Below are 26096 nucleotides of genomic sequence, written 5' to 3' on the forward strand. Positions count from 1 at the left end.
TGTAATGACCATATTGGACAACAGATTTTGTCAACACTGAGGGTCAACCTTTGGCTTATGTCTTCAATTTCAAAACTATTTAAAAATTGCGGTGTTGGGTTATAATCTTAGCATTTGTTGTTTTTATTATACTTTTTTTGTAATGAATTGACTCAAAGTGTTTTGATTTCTGATTGACCTTAGGTTTGATGCAAGGGACTGTGGATTCCCAGTGTCACAGGAAGTTATTCAAGAGTTTGGGGACATTCTGCCACCACAGCGCTGTCTTTGCGGTGATCGTAATCTCCAAGTTCATTTTTCGGACTTGCAGAGACAGAGTGGGCTCTCTCCATCAGTCAACTGGATAACTGCTGTTGAGAATTTCATAACACTTAAAAATATATCCAGACTTTAAAATAATCAGTTCAAAGAACAACTTTATTTGCTCACTGCTTTTGTCATCAGTGTTTTACTGAACATCTATAATTTAAACTGTGTATAACAAAATGTTAAGTTCTGTGCCAAGAACATGTCATGCATTTCTGTTGAAACAAAAAAGACCTGGGTCCATTTGGCTATCATAGTGCCATTTTCTGTCCCACAGTCTGTGCGAAGGCGTGCTGGAACTCCAAACTCTGATACACACTGCAGGTAATGGTAAGCAATTATCCCTGGGTCGTTATTAGAGCTGCCACTTCTGAGCCACATCACTTTCCTAGAAAATCCATCAATGCAGCCACTGATGGCAACACCAAATGGTTTGAGCTTATCATACCCATCGACATGCCACACTTGGTTTGGTCCTGCTGTAAAGTATCCTCTTCGGACAAACCTGTGTCTATGGCGAAGCTGAACTCCAGATGGATCCAGTCTGCGAATTGAGAGCATTACATCATCCCTTTTAACCATCAGGAAATGCTTCTGCCGCAATGTCTGCCACAGAGCTCTGTAGCCTAAGAGGTGACCTGAGCCTGTCAGTTCATGTGTTATAGCTGCATTCACAGTGTCAATGGGAGTATAGTCTGTCCTCCTTGTTAGGCCTGCATTCCTTAGTCTTCTCTTTAAGGTGCTTAGACTCAGGAAAATGTTATGCTTTGTTCCAAGAAAATCAAGGATCACTTCATATATGTGGCCTTCTGAGAAATATTTATGGATTAGGCCTGCCTCTGCGATTTCATCTAATACGGTTCCTGAGCATGAAGGGAAAAGAGAACAATGTCATTAGGAATCCACAAATAAAATCTTAAACATAAAAATGTATCAGCATTAACAAGTAATAAACAAGTTAACTGTTTGATACAGTATGAAAAGTGTATGTATTTCATTTCAATTTGTGGAAAAATCCAGTTAGCAAAAGAACAAGAAGAACAACTGGCGTTGGACAGGCATTTAAGCATACCACTTTTAACAGTAAGGGTCATATTGGGAGGTCTATGTTGATGCTGGAAAAAAAAAACATCCAATGTATTGTTGTGGTTTAGTTCTGTATGTCATACTATAACCTGGTTCAGCTTGTTACTAAATTAGTATACATGAGATTATGTGTGACAAAGTCTGTTTGTCACAATCAGAAACAGAGAGAAAAAGATGAACTAAATGTAGTTCTTATAATTTAATGAACAGAACAGTATATAGGGATTTCAGTAAGAGAATATTAAATATGGGGAAAGTGTTTAATTAAATGTGGTTATTATAATTTGTTGTAGGGGAATTGTATACGACAAAGCTTACATCTCGCCCACATGAACTGCAAAATCTTGGCAAGGTCAGCCATTGGAAGCCACAGAAAGGGCAATACATTTTGATCTGAAAAACAAAAAACAAGTTGACTGAAGTTAGCACAGTGTATTTGTATTCCGTTGTCCTTTCTTTCATTAGCCTACTAAAAGGACCTGAATACATTTTTAAATATTATTCTTACTGTCAATCTACAATTTATTTTGACCTGGTTTTAACAATTAATTAAGAATTGCAAATTTATTTTCATTAACCTTGGAGTTATATTTAGTTGAGGATATTAAATTAAGTTAGCCATCTCACATAGTAACGTTTCAAAGTTAATCGTGTAATTCGTCAGCTTATTTAGGCTAATAATATCCAAAAGACAAAGGAATCATGCAATCAGGGTGTTTAAATAAACAAAAACTCACCTTTCAGTTCACCAACAGCTCCACTGAACAATAGCCACTGCACAATAAGCAAATCCCAGCCGGGTCCGACACTTTTTTGGGTCCTCTTGAAACATTTCCGTTGTGGTCAGTGCTATTTGCGGCGCGTTTCTCAATTTGCATGTGTTTGTGACGATTTGCAGCTCGTTTCTTAATTTGCATGTGACAATTTGCAGCGCAATTTGCAGCTCTTAATTTGCATGCAGCGCGTTTCTTAATTTCCATGTGTTGTGACGATTTGCAACACTTATGTTGTCAAACTGATGAAGATGTTTTCTTCATTTGCTGGTGTTTTTTATAATTTGCATGTGTTTTCTTAAATTGCAGCGCGTTGAGCTCTCTCGGCCACCGTACAAATATGAGCCAGTAGAGTTTTGGAACTGAGTTGATGGACTGATGAGACAAAGATGACGATTTATCTAAGTGATTGGAAAGCAAAGGTGTGGAGAAAAAAGGAAACTGCAAATGATCCTAAGCATACAATATCATCATGTAAAGCTATCTAGAACAGCTCCTCTTAATTTTAATGATGACTTAATGTATGATGGCAATAGCAGAATGAATTTGGAAGGGTACAAAATCATCTTGGCTACCAATATTCAAGAAAATTCCACCAAACTCATTAGAAAGCACTTCATATTGGATCAGAACAATGACCCAAAACACTCTGCCAGTTCACTCAAGGACTTTATCAGGGCAAAGAAATGTAAAGTCTTAGATTGCTCAAATCAGTCTCCAGATTTAAATCCGATTGAACATTAATTTCACCAGCTGAAGAGGAGACTAAAGACAGAAACTCCCCAAAACAAGCAAAAGTTGGAATTGGCTGCATTAAAGGCTGGGGAAAAGCATTTCAAAGCATAATACCAAGAGTCTGGTTATGTCTATGGGTTGCAGACTCACTGCTCTGATTGCATGCAAGGGATCTGCAACTAAATATTAGCTTTTAATCTTTTACATCTGCCTTAAATTCAACTGTTCCAATACTTATACTCACATCAAATAGTGGGATGAACTCTAAAAGTGCTGTCCTTTTTATTTGGTAAAACATGTATGTGTCGAAGGACCTAATAACAAAATGTGACATTCTGTAGTTTTGTCGCATATTCATCTTATAATCATTTTTGCAAATGTCTTGACTCCACAGCAGAGAAAGCAATTTTGTCTTTACTGTTCCAATACTTATGGAGGGCACTGTATATCTATATATATATACACACAAACCCGATTCCAAAAAAGTTGGGACACTGTACAAATCGTGAGTAAAAAAGGAATGAAATAATTTACAAATCTCATAAACTTATGTTTTATTCACATTAGAATATAGATAACATATCAAATGTTGAAAGTGAGACATTTTGAAATGTCATGCCAAATATTGGCTCATTTTGGATTTCATGAGAGCTACACATTCCAAAAAAGTTGGAACAGGTAGCAATAAGAGGCCGGGAAAGTTAAATGTACATATAAGGAACAGCTGGAGGACCAATTTGGAACTTATTAGGTCAATTGGCATGATTGGGTATAAAAAGAGTGGAGCAATATCAGAAAGGAGTTTCTCAGAGAAAAATTGCAAAGAGTTTGAAGTTATCATCATCTACAGTGCATAATATCATCCAAAGGTTCAGAGAATCTGGAACAATCTCTGTGCGTAAGGGTCAAGGCTGGAAAACCATACTGGATGCCCGTGATCTTTGGGCCCTTAGACGGCACTGTATTATATACAGGAATGCTACTGTAATGGAAATCACAACATGGGCTCAGGAATACTTCCAGAAAACATTGTCTGTGAACACAATCCACTGTGCCATTCGCCGTTGCCGGCTAAAACTCTATAGGTCAAAAAAGAAGCCGTATCTAAACATGATCCAGAAGCGAAGGCATTTTCTCATTTTCCCAAGGCTCATTTAAAATGGACTGTGGCAAAGTGGAAAACTGTTCTGTGGTCAGACGAATCAAAATTTGAAGTTCTTTTTGGAAAACTGGGTCGCCATGTCATCCGGACTGAAGAGGACAAAGACAACCCAAGTTGTTATCAGCGCTCAGTTCAGAAGCCTGCATCTCTGATGGTATGGGGTTGCATGAGTGCATGTGGCATGGACAGCTTACACATCTGGAAAGGCACCATCAATGCTGAAAGGTATGTCCAAGAACAACATATGCTCCCATCCAGACGTCGTCTCTTTCAGGGAAGACCTTGCATTCTCCATCATGACAATGCCAGACCACATACTGCATCAATTACAACATCATGGCTGCGTAGAAGAACGATCCGGGTACTGAAATGGCCAGCCTGCAGTCCAGATCTTTCACCCTTAGAAAACATTTGGCGCATCATAAAGAGGAAGATGCAACAAAGAAGACCCAAGACAGTTGAGCAACTAGAAGCCTGTATTAGACAAGAATGGGACAACATTCCTATTCCTAAACTTGAGCAACTTGTCTCCTCAGTCCCCAGATGTTTGCAGACTGTTATAAAAAGAAGAGGAGATGCCACACAGGGGTAAACATGGCCTTGTCCCAACTTTTTTGAGATGTGTTGATGCCATGAAATTAAAAATCAACTTATTTTTCCCTTAAAATGATACATTTTCTCAGATTAAACATTTGATATGTCATCTATGTGGTATTCTGAATAAAATATTGAAACTTCCACATCATTGCAATCTGTTTTTATTCACAATTTGTACAGTGTCCCAATTTTTTGGAATATACTGTATATATATATTTGAAAAAAGGTTCAACTTTACACTGTTTAGCTATAAGAGGGTCATTTGTAAAAGAAGTGTGGCCAAATATACCCAAAAGCCTATATCCTAAATGAAAATTCAAAACTTCATGAAACTAGGTAAGCACATGTGATAGATGGTTCTAAACAAGCATGCAAAGTTTTATGGAAATCCGACCATAGGTGGCGCTATAACAGCATAAACATTAGAAATCATATATTTTTATTTTTATGGTAAATTACCTGGATTTGCCAAAATTATTTATTTAAGTGGCTACAGGCTTGCTAAATAATATGTAATATATTTTTTCATATGTGCTTAAATGCCTTAAAGTGCTTCTCCTTCTTTTTCGTCCGCTCTGGAAGTCTATGGCAGCCCATAGAACCACTTGCAGGAAAGTTATGAAGTTTGTCACACTGATAGAGGACAGTCTCAACATTAATTTGGTGTATCTTTTTTAAACTCTCTAGTAACACCAATTGTCCAAATTTGCACTCATGTTTATGCTAATAACTAGGGCTGTCAAATGATTAATCACGATTAATCACATCCAAAATAAAAGTTTTGTTTACATAATATATGTGTGTATACTGTGTATATTTATTATGTATATATAAATAAACACACATGGATGTATATATTTAAGAAGAATATGTTATGTTTATATATTAAATATATTTATATATAATATAAAATATAAGAATATAAATATATAAATGTATATACATGAAAATATTTTCTAAATATATAATTTATGTGTGTGTATTTATATATACATAATAAATATACCCTGTACACATACATATATTATGTAAACAAAACTTTTATTTTGGATGTGATTAATCGTGATTAATCATTTGACAGCCCTACTTATAACTTTTCAACCATAAGGTCTAGAAAAAAAAGTAATTTTTTTTTTTCTCTGATTCATTGCCTCATGCCGAGTTGAATGGACACCAAAATTAAAAATTCTACTGGTCAAGATTTTTTCACAATTTTTAATAGATCGAAAAACCTACATTTTCAAACTTTGTCTGATTTTCACTAAAATTGTCTCAAATCGTCTTCAGACCATGCTGGCAAAAAGTTATCAAAAGCTGTTTGATAGACACATCCGTTCTCAAAAACTGTGCAAACGAATTTGATGAAAAGCTCAGCAAATCGGAAATGGGGCTATATCTCTCCAACACTTTATCATATTCAGATCAAACCTCTTGTGTGTTATGATAATCATGACCTGAGGTTATTTGCACAATTTTGCCACAGCACCACCTAGTGGTCCGGAGATATGAAAAATGGTAATTTTTGCTTATAACTTCTGAATGCGTTTGCCAAAAATCACAAGACTTGTCTATTCAAATTCAGAGCAGCATGCCGAGTCAAAAGATACCCAATTTTCCAATGTTGGACATTTTGGGTATGAGAATGCTCATGCTTTGAACAACGTTCAGTACAGTGACTCATTAATCCATTTAATTCCTTTGTGTGTGTGTCTGCAGGTTACAGAAGAGACGAGTCATATCTTGCAGACATTAGGCTACATGTGCACATGCAGAGGAATTATTAATGTAAAAGGGAAAGGAGAGCTCAAAACATACTTTGTCCATACTGAGATGAGCCGGTCTTTATCCCAAGGGAATTTAATGCCATGAAATGTGGAATGAACTGCCGACATCCACAAGGTATTGGATGTATTGAAAGTGATACCATTTCTACTGTATCTTATAGGCAGGGTTTGTGCACAGGGTACTACTGTAATTATGGTAGCAATTATTTTGTAAGAAAATCAGATACAACAAAAAGTGTTTTGATGTTTTAATGCCATTGCTTTACTTTCTTGTTCTTTTTTGACGAACTTCATTAAATTTATGTACTTGTCTTTCTGAGGGCATCTTTGAGTTTTTGATGTACTCTAGTTACATATTACAGGAATAAGCTAGCACTTAAACGTTTCTGTGTCACTAACATGCTGTGCATGATGTGTCACATATTTACACCAAGGGCATATAGATGTAGCTTTGGAATGTAGGGACATATCCCTATGTGAGTTGTGAATGCAATATAGTATTCTATATTTGTACATCTGTTTTATGTTTTCATTCATAAAGAAAATACCCCCCCCCCTTCACACATTTAATTAACATATGGTGTACTAAGTTACTAAGTTGTTCTTTGCAACCTCTATGCACCTTCTTTGATCACTGGACCACTGCCATCAAGTCCAGAGTGGTGTTTGTATATTTTCTCTGTTTTATTAAGTGGACAAAAAATCTGTTAAAACAGCAGTAATTTTATTTATTTATTTATTTATTTTTTCCTGAACTTTGTATTTATCCATTAGTGTATTTATTGTTCGGTTGTAGTTGGCCAAATGAAAGGGGTCATAACTGTGTAAAGCCTGACATATGAAATAATAGTAGAAAGAGTTTATTAAATCTTAACATTTTAGTTATATGGGAAAATCTCTGTAGTTTTTTTATTGTGGGGGCAAAACATAAAACACTATGCAATACAATAATATTGAGAGATGTACAGATAAATGTTCCTCAAAAGCCTGATGTATCATATTTGATACATTTTTATATGATTTTTATTTTATTTGATGTACAGATAATCAATCAATCTAAGTTGCTTCAGTCCAGTGTGTTCATCTTTAAATATTACTAACAACATAGTAGTTATTTGTATAACATTTAAATATCACAGCAAAAAGATGTTTAGCACAACCGAAAGGAAGTTTTTAGAATTATACCAAAAGGCCTTTTACTTTTTTTTTTTTTTTTTTTTTTTTTAAAGTAAACACTATTAGAGGGCATGTATTAGATTGTGTACAAGATATTTTTTAGCCAAGGTTTGGTCATGTTGAAAATTTAGAGACCTTAGAAATATGTGTATATAATAGCATACAGTAGGCTTTATAGAGTTAGGGTGGCTGTGTGTCTCTTGTTCTAAACAGTGCACAGTTTAAGTAAGAAGTTAGTCACTAGATTTATCCATTTTCCATCGTAAGTAGGGTCACAGGGATCTCAGTCCATAAGCAGGAAAAACCCTTGGATAGTCCCTCACAGACACTGTGGGGGAAACTAGAGCACCCGTGGAAACCCATGACAACAGAGAACATGCAAACTCAAAACAGAAAGGCCTCACTGGCTCAGTCGGGACTCAGTGCTGGCCTAAGTCACAAGATGCTGACAAGATCATTTAAAATTACTAAATTTCAATGGTAAAATGATATACAAACCATTTATTTCAAAAAATCTAATTGTAAACAGTCTTTTCTAACATTAAAACCATCATACAAAAAAAAAAATTCTGTTTTCCTGGGGCCTGTATTACAATTTGAATCTCTGAAGCAGTCATTCCCTGTCTCTGACACTTCAAATTAAAGCACACTTCACAAATAAATAGTTTTCTAGATGGACAAAATGGAATTCTTTAAAATTGAGCATTCAAGAGATTAAGATTTTTTTTTTTTTTGTCAGATGATCTTCATCGTCTAAGAAGCTCTGTGCACTGACTTTTGGGAATAGCCTCGCATATTTCATGTTTCATGTGACTGGATGTTTGCAGAAAATGCCTCATCTTCCTGAGGTACAATTACAAACTCAGTATCTATTTTGGCAACTTGCAATTAATCCAGTAACCTGAATAGTTTTCTCTTTGTGGTACAGGACCATGTTCTCAAACTTGCTTTTTTTTCTTTTTAGTGCTATGATGATATTTGTAAAAAATAATTTTGAGTGACACATATAGCCATGTCCGTTTGGTTCAGATGGAAAATAACACTGAATCTGAAAATCATATTCTGACATTAATTTTACACATTAGACTGCATCTCAGAATGAATGGTCTCTACTGAAGAGCTAAAATTTAAACTCTTCCATAGTTCAGACGGATAAACTTTGACTTGTACACCTAAGAGTGTTTACTGTAGGACAAGCATGAGTACGCTTCAACTGGGCTGTTAATCAGCAGGCCTACATTTGGCCTTTAATCCAAAGGTTCATGCATTTAAAGATGAGACCCAGCAGATGGTCTTGAGAGGCACTCAGAAAACCAAATGAAGATGTACAACGATTATATTTATGATGGATTTACAGGTTTAGATGTCAAGGCTCTTGCTGTGGTTCTAAGGGTCTTATGTATGGTGCTACAGACAGCTGTGCATGTTTATTTATTCAGGTGTTCAGGGTAATCATCAGTTAAAATACAGAAAGAGATCAGAAAGACATCTACATTTGTATACAATTATTTTAAAACACTATTATTTGACGTCACACAGGAGGGCCACTCCTCTCAGGATCCAGTATTCTGGAGGGTGACTGGTTCTCAGGTCAACAGCTGCGATGTAGTTCATGTCTGTTCGAACAGGCTTTTTATATACTGGACATGAGTACAAACGAGGATCTTTGACACCAGGAAAGATACAGTAAGTTAGCAATTAGGTTTTGCATGCTTTTACTTTTATCTGGAAAGTTAAAAAGATAAAAAAAACATAATATTTGTGTATAAGGCAAAACTCTTACTTGCAAATGTTAATCCAATGTATAGATTAAATTAGTCTCAATCACATTCATTTAGGCTAAAATAACAATTCACCCAATGGAAATTAACATACAGTGCCCAAATATTGGCACACTTAGTAAATATGATCAAAGTAATGGAAAAATGTTGTTGGTGTTTAGCTTTTAATGTTACATTTAATAAACTATAACCTATTATTAAAGTAAAATCCCTGAAATAAATAAAACAATAAAAATAAACCAAAAAAAAATAAATAAATAAATAAATAAATAAATAAATAAATAAATAAATAAATAAATAAATAAATAAAATGTATTCCACAACTACTGGCACCCATTCAGTCAATACTGAATATATATATATATATATATATATATATATGTATATATATATATAAAAAAAAAAAAAAAAAAAAAAAGAAAAACAAGTAGATAGAATAGAAAAAGAGAAAGCTAGTGTTTTTTTTTTCTAAATAAAAAAGAAGATAAATAGTCGCATTAGAATAGAAAGTGTTAGAGGGTCAAATAAAGATAAATACATATATATATATGTGTGTGTGTGTGTGTGTGTGTGTGTGTGTGTGTGTGTGTGTGTGTGTGTGTGTGTGTGTGTGCGTGTGTGTGTTGCCAGATATTGCTATAAAAACAAATAAAAATCGAAAAATAAATAAAAAAATAAACCAAAGTTATTTAAAATCTTTTGCAAATAAGATAAGATATCGCTGACCCTAAACTGCAACAACCCAGTTTAGTAACTTTCTAAAGTGTCAAATTAAGTGGAAGAGACAAGTCCCGAAACACTAATAAAAGCAGGATCTGGCAACACAGAGGCAGCGTCCGCGACCTCAAGTCTCGTCCACTCCAGCAGCGTCAACGATCATACCACGGAAGCTAAACATTCTTGCAAACTGTCTAAACTGATACATCCAGACATTCATATGAGGAGTTCTAAATAGCAAATTAGTCATTTAGAGAACAAATTTTACTTTTGAACATGAAAAATTTACAGAGGTCTGAACCTTGGTGACCTCAAAGCTGGCTACGGGCCTGTCCTCATATTATGTATTGCAGACCAGGGCTCTAGACTAATTTTTTGCACTGGTTGCACTGGTGCGCCTAACTTTTTTCTTAGGTGGACCAGCACAAAAGTTAGGTGCACCCAAATTTTCGACCGCATCGCATTTAACACCGCATTTTTTTTTGTTAGTTTTTTTTTTTTTTTTGTTGTTGTTATAGTAGGTATTGTTTTGTTGTATAATTGATTATTTAATAATATTGTGGTCATAATGTTGTTCTTTTTATGCACAATTCTACAAGAAAGGTAACTTACTGAAAAAGTTTTGGTGCTTTAAGTGCTTCACTGAGCTGAAATTTAAACCTAAAACATCTCAAGATAAATGAAATAAAAAGAAAATCTAAATTAAGTGTTTTAAGGACTTTAAACTGAACATCTCATGGCTCAGTGTCTGACTTTCCTCCATTGCAGTCACATGCCCCTCGGATGGCCAACTCCTGTAGTTTGGCCTTCTTTATCTTTGGCCTTGGCTAAACCAGCTGGCCACACTTTCTCTAGCATCAAAATCTTCCAGACTTGGCCCCTCTACACTGATTCTTATCAGATCTTCCACTGTGTCTGAAGGAAGGGATGCTCTAGTGTCTGATCTGAACAGCTAAATAGTCCCTAAACAGCTCATACTACTGTTTCAGCTATTAAAATTAAGTAATTAAGTAACGATTAAGTTGCCATCGTTAGACACTGAGCCTATGTTTGATCAATTTAGCCTTTTCAAATCATCACAACCTGCCTAAATTAAAATCTATAGATATAAAACAGTTTAAGCATATAACAATGTTTAAACGTTATACCCAGATAAATGTGTGCTATATCTAATAGTTTGTGCGGATATGCTTCAGGATATGGAGCCGCCACCGTGATCACTTGCATTTTTTCAGTGGATACGCAGTCATTTTTTCTCATAAAGGTAAGAGTAGTATATCATTCATAACTGCAATGGGTCTACGTTTATTTGTGTGCACTCACAATATCAACAAAACGTTGCGCTTTCTGCCGTGTTGTCTTTAACAGGAGTACAAAAATGAATCGACACTCAGTGAAAACATGCCTAAGTGATAAATATATCTATAGACATGATAAATACAGGTGCTGGTCATATAATTAGAATATCATCAAAACGTTGATGATTTATTTCACTAATTCCATTCAAAAAGTGAAACTTGTACTGTATATTATATTCATTCATTACACACAGATTCATTTCTTTTAATTTTTATGATTATAACTGACAACTATGGAAAATCCCAAATTCAGTATCTCAGAAAATTAGAATATAAATTAAGACCAATACTAAGAAATTATTTTTTAGAAATCTTGGCCAACTAAAAAGTACAAAAATGAAAAGTATGACCATGTACAGCACTCAATACTTAGTTGGGGCTCCTTTTGCCTGAATTATTGCAGCAATGCGGCGTGGCATGGAGTCGATCAGTCTGTGGCACTGCTCAAGTGTTATGAGAGCCCAGGTTGCTCTGATAGTGGCCTTCAGCTCTTCTGCATTGTTGGGTCTGGCATATCGAATCTTCCTCTTCATAAAACCCCATTGGTTTTCTATGGGGTTAAAGTCAGGCAAGTTTGCTGGCCAATTAAGAACAGGGATATCATGGTCCTTAAACCAGGTAGTGGAAGCTTTGGCACTGTGTGCTGGGGCCAAGCCCTGTTGGAAAATGAAATCTGCATCTCCATAAAGTTGGTCAGCAGCAGGAAGCATGAAGTGCTCTAAAACTTCCTGGTATACGGCTGCATTGACCTTGGACCTCAGAAAACACAGTGGACCAACACCAGCAGATGACATGGCACCGCAAAACAACATCACTGACTGTGGAAACTTTACACTGGACCTCAAGAAACGTGGATTGTGTGCCTCTCCTCTCTTCCTCCAGACTCTGGGACCCTGATATCCAAAGGAAATGCAAAATCTACTCTTATCAGAGCACATAACTTTGGACTACTCAGCAGCAGTCCAGTCCTTTCTGAAGCTGTCTGTTGTTCAAGAGTGGCTTGACACAAGGAATGCAACAGCTGAAACCCATGTCTTGCATATGTCTTTGTGTAGTGGTTCTTGAAGCACTGACTCCAGCTGCAGTCCACTCTTAGTGAATCTGCCCCACATTTTTGAATGGGTTTTGTTTCACAATCCTCTCCAGGGTGCGGTTACCCCTATTGCTTGTACACTTTTTTCTATCACATCTTTTCCTTCCCTTCGCCTCTCTGTTAATGTGCTTGGACACAGAGCTCTGTGAACAGCCAGCCTCTTTTGCAGTGACCTTTTGTGTCTTGCCCTCCTTGTGCAAGGTGTCAATGGTCAATTTTGGGACAATTTTTAATTGAGCAGTCTTCCCCATGATTGTGTAGCCTACAGAACTAGACTGAGAGACCATTTAAAGGCTTTTCAGGTGTTTTGAGTTAATTAACTGATTGGCACCAAGTGTCTTCAATATCGAACCTTTTCACAATATTCTAATTTTCTGAGATACTGAATTTGGGATTTTCCTTAGTTGTCAGATATAAACATCAAAATTAAAAAGAAATAAACATTTGAAATATATCAGTCTCTGTGTAATGAATAAATATAATATACAAGTTTCACTTTTTGAATGGAATTAGTGAAATAAATCAAATTTTTGATGATATTCTAATTATATAACCAGCACCTGTATATCTATAGAAAGCTTTGAATTACTACTAAATGAAATAAAACAAATCAAAAAAAAAAAAAAAAACTCTTTCATTATAATCATAATCCGTAAAGATGCACTTCTCTCTAAAGGTGCGTCTAATGAGGAGATGACGAGTCAGGCTCGACAACTTCATCCTTGCGACACAGACTCAGAAAACACTAGTTTTTTAGTAAATAATTCAAATATCTCCTTACTATTACCCCCTGTCACATTTATGGTACTTTTGCCGGTGCTTTGAGGCAAGCTTAAGCCTATTGCGTGTATTTGAACGCAGAACTGTTCAGCTGCGCTGCCAGCACACACCATACTGCTGCTGAGGGACATTAAACACCGTCGAGCTGCTCTTGACAGTCGCGGTAGCACGGTCTCGTGTTGTTTCCACCAGCGCAGCAATTTTGTTTCATCACTAATTGATGGATGCCTAAAATATAAAAGTAAGGAGAAGTCTAAAACAGGCGGGAAGCCCTGCCTGCGTCTTAACTATGATGTAAAAAATTGGCCCGAAGCCCGGCTCGAGGGGTGTAAAAAAGTCAGGGACGGTCGGGCTCGGGCTGAAATGCAGGGCTCTAGTGTCTGTTGTTGAACCACAAGGAGACTTTCAGGGTGCTTTCACATTAGCACTTTTGGTGCACACCCGGGTTTGACTGACGTTATAGTTCAGTTCGTTTGGATGATGTGAACCCTGTCTTCCGAACTCGGGTGCGCACCCGCGAACCGTACCCGAGACCGCTTAAAAAGGGTGGTCTGGGGTACAGTTCATGTGAACTCTGGTACGGTTCGCTGCTAATGTGAAGGCAATCGTACCAAATCGCGGAAGTGAACTGCTATTAATGACGTATTATTTGATGAAAATGCGTTTGTGTGTGTGTTTCACTCACTTTTCTGATGAGCGTGACTGACGCGCTGCAAACATAGAGCTATATATCTCATTTCTGTTCGCCTTCAGCGTTCTTTCGAGCATTTGCAGTACATTCACGTAAGTGCCGTTATGTACAGAAGCCTTGTAAACAAAACGAACGGTTCAAAAACGTAAATACATAAACGTGCAGAGAGTAATGTTATGCATTTGCCGCCTTCTCCTGCGCCGTCGTTACTAAGCAACGGGATAAACAGCTGCTGGCTTGATGACGCAAACGCACCACGGTTCGGACCCAAATAATATAATATGAACGCAGTCCAGCAGGGGTAGGGGGAGCAATCGAACTCGGGTTCGGGGTAGTGGGGGGGGGGAGGTGTTAAAGCGGGGTCATGGTAGGGGGGAGCACTCGGGCCTTGAACGGCTGGTTGCACCGGTGCAACCTCTGATTTTTTTTTGTCGCACCATTGAGAAATTAGGTCGCATGTGCAACCAGATTGGTCACACTTTAGAGCCCTGCAGACTGTAAGATTTTCCTGAATGAACTTTTCGGTGGACTGTAAAGGTAAGATTAAATCATTTTCCGTCACCATTTGACACTTTTTCCCCTCAAATGCTAAAGCGTTTATTTAATGCACAGTGTTTCTGGGACTGTCAAAAGCATATGAATATGAGGCATAAAATTAGTTGTCTGTTGCTAAGCATCTAGCTGTAACATTCTACTTCATCATTTCACAATATACAAATTTGGCACCACAATGCAGGGTTAACACTGCAAAAGCAAAACAGGGTTTCATAACCCTGGATAAAAAGCAGTGCTAACCCCACTTCCAAAGTACATGTGTGAAATGTACCATTACCTGGGGTTAAAAGCGGGTTTAGAATGATGATAACCCAGGGTTAAGCACAGTGTAAAAAGCTCTATGTTTGGGATTTATTTATTTATTTTCAATAATTTACTTTAATTAAAAGCTAGGTTTTTGTAATGAAACTAAGAGAAAGAGCATTTACAAATATTCACCTTTACTTCTGTTCATATTTACCAAGGGTGCCAATATTAGTAGAGAATGTTACATTACCTAAAAAGAAATTAAATATACTCTGTATGGCATATGGAAATCCTCCTTTTAATTCATGTGTCTTGGCTGTATCAGCTACAATGATTACTATCAGGTGCATAAAATCAGCAAAAATGAAAAGAAAAAAAAATACCATTGTTCTCTGCGTACATCCTGACCACAGGCATCATCTCAAACAGTACTTTGGGTTTGGAATCAATGAGCCTGCAGTTCCTGCGGTCCCAGCCTGCCCCTTCCAGGTAGAGACCATAAACGTACACCCCCTCTGCAGGAGGCTGTGTGATGTCATCCTTCATCCATTTTGTAACTTCATTACACAGAACCATACGGTCCAACGCCCACCCCTTGTTAGCACGAGTGATCTCCTGTCAAGTTAAATGATTAACATGTAGTGCTTGTAACTTATTATTGAATCACTCAAAATTAATGAAAAAACTCATGTCAATCTACAGAAACATAATATATATATATATATATATATATATATATATATATATATATATATATATATATATATATATATATATATATAAACTGAATATGATAAAATAAATATTAAAATATATAATTAGTAATTCAATATAATTCACACAAAATTTCTTGTTTTAACACTCAAACCAAATTACATTTTCCTCCCTGCCCCTCAATTAAAGCAATAAACAGATCCGTACCATTGTTAAAAAATAAAATAAAAATTAGCTGTGACTGATATGAAGCATCTGGGTTCTTTCTTTAAGTTTATTCTCAAAGCTGCAGGTGTTGGCACAGAAACACAGCTGAGAACAGAAAACAGGACGGGTGCCCAATTTTAATTAAAATAATCCTGTTTCGTGCAAACTGTTTACCCCCAAAGCATTAGCTAGAACGTGTCCCACTGAGCAGATTCCTCACAGCCCAAAACACCTCTAAACTCACTATAGTCATGCAGATGGAGACTAATGTGCCACTCAAAAAAAAATATGTTTAGGAAACATTCATCCCAGACGTCTGGCATGACGTATCATTTTTGCTGTACAACATCAATAAAAACCAAACAGGATGCATCAATATTCATTTTCAAACTGTGAAGCCTGACATATGAAATAATAGTTTTTATTCAGAGGCCCAACTTGAGCATTTTTGGTGTAGTTGCTGATATTTCTATAACCATAAAGTAATATGAAATTCTATTAACTTGTAAATCATAAAAAAATGATAACAGTATAACAGACTACTTACATTAAATGCATATCTCCAAATAACCTGTCTTATTAAGATGGTATTTGAATGCTGAATTTTATGACCAAAGCTCTGTAGTTTTATTGTGGGGCCAAAACATATAATGCAATGCAATGCAATGTTGATTGAGAGACAAATAAATGTTCTTCAAAAGCCTGATGTTATCATACAGCATTTGATACTCACATTTTAAATTAATTTCTAAAAAAAAAAAATAATAATAATAAAGTATGGATATTCAAGTGAACCTAAGTGTTCATCTTGAAATATAAAAATATAAAAGTTATTCTTACATTTATTTTATAAATATCATAAAATATTTCACAGTAAAAACACAAGTGTACCATGAGATAATGTTTATAGAATTATTCTAAAAAGGTCTTTTACTTGGAAAAAAATAAATAAAATAAAATAAAAATAAATATTAAAATATCTATTTAAACTATCAATCCGAGGGCTTAAGGAATGATCATGTCTATAATTTAGAGGCCTTATAAATTTGTGTATCGAGTCTGATGCAGCAAGCTTTACATGGTTAAAAACCACCTCATAATGGACAATATTAAAATGGATTTTGTGGTATCTGATCAGCTCAAGACATCAGGAGGGGAATGAGTACAAATGTAAGTTCAGCAAAAGTGTTTGTGTGATAGTTACCCACCTGTCTCATAGCTGTCAGGAACCCCTGTGGGTTGAAGAAGCCTGTCATCCAAAAGCAGTTGGGTCGTCCCTCAAAAACCCAAGAGTGGAATTGCCGGTTCCGCTCCAGCAACTCTGTGAACCAAAACCCCAGCGTGGTGGAAGCCCAGGAGGCCTGCATACAGAAACAGACACACACACACACACACACACACACACACACACACACACACACACAGAGAAAGTCACCTGAGCGGAACCACAGTTAACATGTACAAAGAAAGGATACAGTAATACTTAGCAAATCCAGATCTCATAGAGATGCTGAAGTCATATCCACATGGTTGAACAACCGACACATGTAGATACACACAAGACAGGGTTTTCATTCTTCTCTGGGCTATCAGAGCATAAAAACGACTAATGGCCACCATAAAAATGATATAAACAGATCTTTGTGTGTGTAACTGGTCGAAAAATAAGTCTTTATTCACTAAATTTTTGCCCCTCTCAGAAACTCTTCGATCGCATTTGCAATGTATGCATATTCCATAAATTAGCATATTTCATTCAGTGATAAGTCATACAACAAAGCAATAGCATTTTCATGTTTTGACACTGATAGGTTGATTATAATGATGCCATTTAGGAGCAATGAAAGCAGGCAAGTTTTTTAGTGTATAACTTAAATCCTTAAATTAATTTTTTTAAATGACATCCATCATATTACGGACAGATTTGCTAACAGCTTGCGCCAAGGCAAACCCTCTTTTGGCATTAAAAAAAAACTACTGTCAGGATTTACTAAAGATACAGTGAAAAATTTGTGATGAAAATGGCTTTACTGCATATGCATTTGTAAGAGGTTCACATTTAGACACAAAATGTATGGGAGGAGAGCATTTAAATTAATCATACAAGGTGATTTACTAGGTTTGTGGTAGTCAGTTTACTAGTATAATAATAATATAATACACCATTATTTAATGGCCCAAAGAAGCATGTCTTAACCAATTTTGCACCTGTGTTAGCAGATTTCCCGCACCTGATTATCTTTGGTCCTACACTAGCTAACTAACTAATTAATGTTGTTCAGTTGCTTTGACACAATCTGTATTGTTAAAAGCACTATATAAATAAAGGTGACTTGACTTAACCACTAATTTGTGCTGCTCTTAGTAGATTGCATTGGTCATTATGGAAATAAGCTGGCTTTGTCTGTGTTCTTTAATTTGCACATTGCCAGTAGATCCCCTGCAGAACTTTCTACTCCCATCGGCACTTTTATGGGATTGTGGTCTCATGCTATTTTGCCTTATTTAGTAAATCTGGCCCTTAAACTCTAGCGAGTCTATTTTCCTATTTTTAAATAACACATTTAAAAAAAATCTAATAATAAATGGGATATAATAATAAATAGGATAAATATAACAAGTGAAGTGAAGTGCTCATGTTTTTGTTGTGTACATTGTGTGTCCAACACATTACACATTATCACAAAGGCAACAAACAATCTGTAACCTTTTTCCAGCGTGCAGGTATTCGGGCATCGTACATGCAGTCCAGTGCGTCTCGCAGGTTCTCACTCATAATGATTGTTCCATCAATTGCCAGCTTCAGGTCACTCAGCGTGTTTCTGACCAGAACAATCACTCTCTGCATGCGATCAATCTCCTGCCGCAGGAAAATGTTCATAGGCTGAAGAGGACCCATGCTCATCAATCTCTCTCTGACCTGGATAAATGATGCAATCTGAATGAATAACAAAGGATGCCATTTTGTACAAGTGCACAGCCCTTTTGCTAAGATGGCATTGCATTGCATAGAATTGTTTAAGGATGCCATTTTGTACAAGTGCACGCGTCTAGGCGCGGCTGTGAATTTTATAACCGTTGTTTTATAAAAATATTCAATTAACTATCATTTAAACTATATATCATTTGAAAGCTAAAACACTCAATATCGATGTTTGAGCTTGTTTTTTAAAATCAATACACCAGAGAGGAAAGGGTTAACATAAATGCTGAAGGACCGGTCATTTAAACATGTACAAAGTGCACGGCAGTACTTACGTTTCATCGCCTATAGTTCTGGTCTGGCTCGGACTATTCCAAGAAACACCAGCACACATTTCAAGGTAAGGGTCTACTCTTCAAGATGCATCCCAGTTTTTAATCCAAAACAACGAAAAAATAGGGGGAAAAACGAAAGATCCTCCTTTGTTTACATGAGCGATTCGAGTTATAGTTGTCGATAGCGTCCATTTTCAAAGAAATATCGATTCTAATTCGTATTCCAGCTTTTGTTTCCTATAGAATGGTCTATTCCGAGAAAATGAGCCCTCCCTCGTCTCTCTCCTTCAATCACAGGCGATGTTATAACCCAGAACAGGCTAGGAGTCACTGACTGGTTTAGCGAGGTGCCAATCACCGCACCTCAGTTTTGGCTGTTGTAAGCTAGCCAATGCCTAGCCAGCAATGTTTTGATGGATGGAAGTGTTAGCCAATCACAAGGACGTTTACAGTGATTCACAGTTTGCACCGTTTCGTAATCAGTTTGAAGATTCAGCGAGCGCAAAAGTTGTTGTGTGTTCGTGCGCTCTCGTCTTTACGCCCGCGGCGCACTCAGAGCGGCGCAGCAGCGCTACACGGGTATCTATCAGCGAGCGGATGTTCTCCAAAGCTTACATCTGAATCTCTCCAGCAAAGAACGTCGACTTTAGAAGAGTTTTTGTGGTGTTTGATCGTGTTTTGGAGGCCGTGATGAGAAGCAGCGGCAGCAGCAGAAAGACCCGGAGAGATGCATGCAGCCAGGGATAGCATTAGCACGTGAGTTTCAACGCTGTTCTCTTGAATGTTTATATATGTTTATCATGTGTTTGCAGCTTTTGATTCATGTTAGCTGTGTTAGATTATAAAAATGACAACGGAGAGGGAAAATATGAGGGGGGCTACATGTTTATTTATGCATGTTTGTGCGTATGTATATTGAGTATGTTTGTGTTTGTGCGTATGCATGAGTATTGTGTGTGTGTGTGTGTATGTATGTTTATGTGTACGAGCATTGAGTATGTATAATTATGTGTGTGTATACAACATGTAAACACAGTTTTGCAAGTTTGATTTGTTTTGTTTACACACTGTTTCTCCCTTTCCTGTGTTTCAGTGACTTTGGTGTGCAGTTGGTCAAAGAACAAACCTTTTTAGTGACTGCCTTGAGTGTCTTCCTACACTGTAAATACTGTAAATAGTTGCTTTTAGTTTTTCAGTAACTTGATATTCATAATAATTAGCAGAGAAAAAAAAAATGTACAATTACAAAATGTAAAATAAATAAAATTGTATTTTGCATGTTTTTTGTGTTCATTCACTCTAAAAATGATCACTGATCTGTTTTCATTATTAGAATTGTTCAAAATAAATAGTTTAGTTAAATGTTTAATGTTGTTCTGAAATAGTTTTTGTTTTTTTGTGGTTTCATGGGTAGATGAGTTCTGAGTTGATATACATATGTATGTTATGTAGTATGCAGTGTCATATGGAGTCTCTAAATAGCCTTTTTGAAAGTATTCCTAGACTTTTTCTTGAAATAAAAAGATCTAAATGACTTTTCCAAAGCTTTGCTTTAAATAAAATACCATAAATATGTTTTTTTTGAAATTTTTTATTTAAATGATTTTTTTTTTCTTTTTTTGTATTAGGAAAAGTTAAGGCGTCCTTTCAAAAATGCCCAAATTTTTGCCCAAAAATGACCAAATGAGTCAGGAATAGTTTTTTTTTTCCTGGTTGGCAGAGCAGTTCTGAACATATACATATATGCATTATGCAGTTTTGCCTCATTTGGTCATTTGGTTACCAGGTGTACATTTGGAGTATCCAAATGGCTTTTTTGAAAGGACGCCTAGACTTTTTTAAAAATAAAAGCTTACAGAAAACTACATTTTTGGGAGTATCATCTTCAAATTTGAATCAAAATATGTTCAGACATTCAGCTTTATGTTTATGGCATTTTAAGGCCTTTGGCAAATAAGTCACTATCATTTTTTCCCTTAGTGAATTTCATTCAAAGATATCATGAGTCAATTTCATGTAAGTTTTACCTTGTTTTACTCTGTTGCTATACTAGTTTTGAGTATTATGACTCCAGAGTAATAAAGGTTTAAGTGTCTAGTTTCAGACAATACCAGATTTATAAATTTAGACCACAGGTTGACAGGGTTCAAGAGCTACAGACATTTTTATTTGGGTATGTCGTTTTTCAGAAAATGCTCAAAAATAGGGGCGCAGGTTAAGAGGTTAAGCTATCTGCATTATTTTAGCATCCGGTTCAATAAAGGTATTATTCATTATTAATCTGCTGGTGGAGACAATAACAAATATACTAATATGTGTTATTGTCTCCACCGGCAGATTAATATGCAATTAATCTGATGCAGTTTGCATGGATGCAGTTCCCCGGTTTGTGTCCTCTGAGTTCTAGGTTTTTGAGGATGCAGCAGACTACTAAAATCTGCCATACTTTATTATTGTTATAGTTTATGATTCACCACCGTGATCTCTGCTCTTTCAAATATCAAAAGTGCTTGTTTAAACAGTCTGTCTGAAGTTGTAACACTCATCTCCATAAATGTCGTTCTGCTGCCATGACCAATAGAAAATGTACACAAATATTTCAGAATTCAGTTTACTGTCATGTTTCAGAGGTCACTGCAGAGGACACAATGTTTTATTTACATGTAGCAACTCACTCTATTCTCTGCTTGTAATAATATAGATAAAAAATTTTCAGGATTTTTTTTTTTCATCACTAAGTTTTAAATATTTTAGGAACGCTCATGACTGAGAAAAACTTGCTTTTAGTTTTTGTGAGAGATAATGAGAGCAAAAAGCCCTCGTGCAACCCTAAGGCGCAATTTTCCTGCTGCCTTGTTAATTTGTAGATAATCAGAAGGGAGTAGCAGCCAATTATTGCCTATATGTTTTATAAGTACCTGCATTTTGGTGTGAGAACATTTGTAAGCCTCAAAAAAGACAAATGCATTAGTGCAGGCAGTCTGTGACCTCAGCACCATCCGTCAACCCTGAGAATGTCCCCTCAGGACTCGAGCTCCAGACAGCAAAGGCCATTTGCTCCCATTGGGCTCTGAGCTCTTCATCAACCAAACAAAATTTTGCTGCATCATTGCTGCCCCGTCTGAAGCTTTACCTCAGATGGTACAAAATCTGGAGGCAGTTTCTCCAGCATGTCATCCGCTAGCCGTCCCACAATCGCCTCCCTGGTCTCTCCGCCTCCACTGGAGCTGTCCTTTGGTTGGATGCTCAGGATATTGTCTAGTACATCCTTGGCGAGTTTACTTTGGTAGGTGATGTCTGCATTTGGGTGGAGACCGAACACCTCAGGGGTGTCATATGTGGGGAGACCCTGCATGAGAGAAAGAGATCAAGTTATCTATCTATCTATCTATCTATCTATCTATCTATCTATCTATCTATCTATCTATCTATCTATCTATCTATCAGGCTCTAAAAACATAATAAAAAATTGCATTAATCCCTGTAATCTCCCATTCAATCTACTGTCTGTCTGCTGCAGCAAATTCCCCCATTCATGCATCTTTTGTCATCACTTTGCAAACCCTTCACACATTTGTTCACATAGTATTACTAAAGCAAATGTGCTAAATGCACGCTAAATACACAATAACCAGAATATGAATTTATCATAAGTAAATCCAATTTCAATCACATAAATTAACTCACTGAATCTTCCACAGCTAGCCATTTATAAACCATGTTAATGCTTTAAAATATAAAATAAAAAGATGCAAATAATTAAACTATGCATGCATGATTATTATTATTAATTATTTATTTATTTATTTTAAGTGCATAAAGCTCTATGACTGGATTAAATATTCTAATAATAAAGTTGTAAACTGTGTCTTACAATCAATTTTCACATGATATAAACAACCATTATGAAAGCTTACTCTCATTAGCTATGAAAGCTAAAGCATCTTGTATCAGTTTTGATAAATGGAAGCATGATTCTCTCATCATTTTTGAAGAGCAATCATGATTAAAGTTGTTTATTAGTTGATGAATACAGTGTACAGTGTTGTGTACCAGTTATACAAATCATTTCGCATTATACATTCATTTATCATAATTTCCATTCAACAAATGTGATGCACAGCTGAATGAAAGCTAGCATAACGTCCAACCAACCACCCCGCCTTTTTTTTCCCTTTATTTAAGCAAAATGACTTGCATGTTCCTCAAGGAGCTTTTGTATGTAGTTTCATTCACTTATGGTGATAAGAGCATTGTGTGTTACACACTGAACAATGCTATGGCATGTATGAGTGAGTGCACATACTGTGCCCTGGAACTGTGTTTGTCATTGAGTCTGAGAGAATCATCCTGCTGTGAGTTGGGGCTAAAAACATCCATCAAAATCAGCTCATACAGAATAAAAATCAGGCATATTCTGCTGGCAGCTCTGCTATTTCTTTCACAAGGACGCCACTGCCTTACCTGACTCACTGCTTTTAATATACAAATGGAATGAGGCCAGTAGGCTGAGTCGGGTTATGTTTCTCTTGGCACCTGAATAACTATTATGAGGTAGTACACTGTACATTAATTGCTGATGAATCAGCTTTTATGCTTTATGCATACAGATTACATTACAGTTGGCAAAAGACGGGCCTTTTTTATACTGGAAGTATAAAGATATATATTTTTGTCAGACTTATCTTTTGGTCTTCAAATTTCAAATTCATTTGAAATGAATACCTTTGTAAATAACACATTTGGATTTACAGTTTATGATTGTAAATGTAAATACAATATAGCTTATACACTTCTATGGCAAGGTACTTTGCATTATGCAAAGCTCTTGCCTAATTAATGTTTAGAGAATGTACAGGGAATTAGTTTTTTTCTTGGAGCAGTTTATTTTTTTATTTTGTTTATTGTTTTATTATGAGTATTGTTTTTTTTTTTTTTTTTTTTTTTTTTTTTTTTAACACTGGTACTTAGCATTGGCTGATTTTATTGTAAATGTTTACTGGTGCCACTCTGTTGTGAATCCATCCAGCCAACAGCCAACAGTGTTGTAATACACCACCATTGTCTATCTGCCAACACACCTCACCTCAATCTCTCACCTCCGTCTAGTGACAAAACTTGTATAACAAACAGTATTGACTTTCAAGGGACCAACTGTGCAGTTTCATTGTAACCTTTTATCTTACCTGCACATATTGGAGATACTGGTCCACACTATTGCATCTGGGAATACTGTAGCCTTTGTAGAAGTTGAAATCAGGGCTGAACATGTTCTCATTGAACCACACCTTTGCGAACGTATTCAAGAGACGCTTGTCATAGTCATCAGTCACCCTACCGCCATACTGGATCTCGCCAATCATGTATCGTACAGTGTTCCAGGACACACCCTGTAAAAATACATATTCAGTTATAATAAGTATTAAAATTAAAATGCCAGGTGCTAAGTCTATTTGGCAACTTTTTGCATAAACCCTTGACAAAGTAAATAATATACTTTTGCTTCATACAATTTATGTAAAAGGTGGAAAAAGCACAGAGGTGGAAAAAGCAATAATAAAGCAGAGAAAGGACATTTGACTAGAATCCACATAATTCATAATGACTTCCAAGTCCTGAGTTGCTTTGTGTTCATGTGATAATATTAAAGGTGTATAAATATAGAATATCTTTAAATCTCAGTACAGATTAAACAAAAACTTTTTTGGAATGAGTTTATGATGCATTTGGTTGATTGTTTATTTTTATTCCATAATTGTGAAGCCAGCAATACAGCTGCTCCAAAATTCAACTCTCACCTTCTTGATGTCTATATCATCCAGGTGATTCTGGACAAACTGTATTGTTGCATTGAAGTCTGCCTGGTTAAACTCATATGGAATGTTCCAACCTAAAGGTCCATATTTCCGCCTCTCTTGAACAGTGGAATGGAGGAATGCCACACCGTACAACATGGGCTTCCACTGGACCATGTTACTCACATCCAGAAGATCCTGACTGATACCTGGAAGATATTATTAGGCATTACCAATTTCATGACTTTTTTTATTATTAACACATTCCACACAAACTTTTTTTATTCATGAAACTGGCAGATCATTAATTTGATTATCTTTAAATGAAGAGCGCTCTCTAAAAATAATCATCCAGCCCAGATTTCAATAGCTCTATTAATGTTTCTAATACATCAATAGCCTCAAGTGATGGTTGAGTGGTTGAGTATAAAAAATAAAAAAATAAAAAAAATAATAAAAAACAATTCTGAAGCCTGAGCTTCACATAGAGTCATGGAAAACTGACAGCTGAAGAAAGACTAAATATCCAAAGATGCCAGGCTCACCTCCATATGTCCTCTTAATTCCAGCTTTCAGTCCCTGAGGAGGCTCGTTGGTAAATTTGATTGACATCTGCAGGAGAGTGATAGGAAAGTGTCTGTGGACCTCAGTGGTCATCCACAGTCTGAAGGTGTCATGAACGCTGTCCGTCTCTGTGATTGTATCCATGAGTTCATCCATAAAATGCAGACCCAAATGACAGTTTTGAAGTAAAGCCCAGCCTCCCTAACAGAAAATAAATAAATCAATAAATATATATAAAAAAACAACAACAAAGCACTTTTTGGGGGGAATCAGCCTACAAATTACTTATTGTTGTCTCTGCATTTCAAGCTGGGAAAGAAGTACTTTCAACATCAAAAATGTCTGAGTATGTACATACATTAGCCATGGAGTGCTGCAGAAGTTTGCGTGCATGAACTTCCTGCCCTTGTCCCATTGAGACGTAACGAGTTTCAATTCTCTGTCGTTTACCCAGGGCTATGATTGAGTCTGTTGGGTCTGAACCCATGGACAGGAAGCAAATGAGAGGAGTCCGGGGGTCCGACTCCTCCCAGGTCTTCTCCAGGTCCAGAATCACTCCCTCAGCATATCTCTCCCCCATTGAGTGCATGATGTACTTTCGTGCCTATCATTTACACATTGGAAAACAATAATTAGCCTGAAGCAATTAAAAGTCATCACATGTATTTATGTACTGCTTTATATAATGCATTGTTGTTGAAAGCATCATTCCAGAAAT

The 26096-nt window shown here is 36.3% G+C and overlaps 2 protein-coding genes and 1 long non-coding RNA gene across 3 annotated transcripts in view; 2 read left to right on the forward strand and 1 right to left on the reverse strand.

The window, feature by feature from the left end:
* LOC109112384 (adenylate cyclase type 2-like) overlaps positions 1-7324 on the forward strand; it is a 235975-nt gene extending 228651 nt beyond the window's left edge. Inside the window, 1 exon segment of the mRNA XM_042755718.1 lies at positions 6376-7324. Within this exon segment, the coding sequence (XP_042611652.1) occupies positions 6376-6528 (153 nt within the window). The 3' untranslated portion in view covers positions 6529-7324.
* A 777-nt stretch (positions 7325-8101) lies between these two features.
* Positions 8102-26096, reverse strand: part of LOC109048827 (dynein axonemal heavy chain 5-like) — a 154258-nt gene continuing 136263 nt past the window's right edge. The window contains 9 exon segments of the mRNA XM_042755715.1: positions 8102-9292; positions 15224-15455; positions 16970-17122; positions 18469-18681; positions 22153-22368; positions 24206-24409; positions 24818-25023; positions 25360-25579; positions 25737-25982. Coding sequence (XP_042611649.1) covers positions 9141-9292; positions 15224-15455; positions 16970-17122; positions 18469-18681; positions 22153-22368; positions 24206-24409; positions 24818-25023; positions 25360-25579; positions 25737-25982 — 1842 coding nt within the window. The 3' untranslated portion in view covers positions 8102-9140.
* Positions 19286-20243, forward strand: LOC122144639. Its single transcript, XR_006159794.1, has 2 exons — positions 19286-19775; positions 20113-20243. It is a non-coding gene; the product is annotated as an uncharacterized LOC122144639 (long non-coding RNA).

The sequence above is a fragment of the Cyprinus carpio genome, unplaced genomic scaffold, assembly GCF_018340385.1.
Source record: "Cyprinus carpio isolate SPL01 unplaced genomic scaffold, ASM1834038v1 S000006746, whole genome shotgun sequence".
In the NCBI taxonomy this organism is placed as follows: domain Eukaryota; kingdom Metazoa; phylum Chordata; class Actinopteri; order Cypriniformes; family Cyprinidae; genus Cyprinus; species Cyprinus carpio.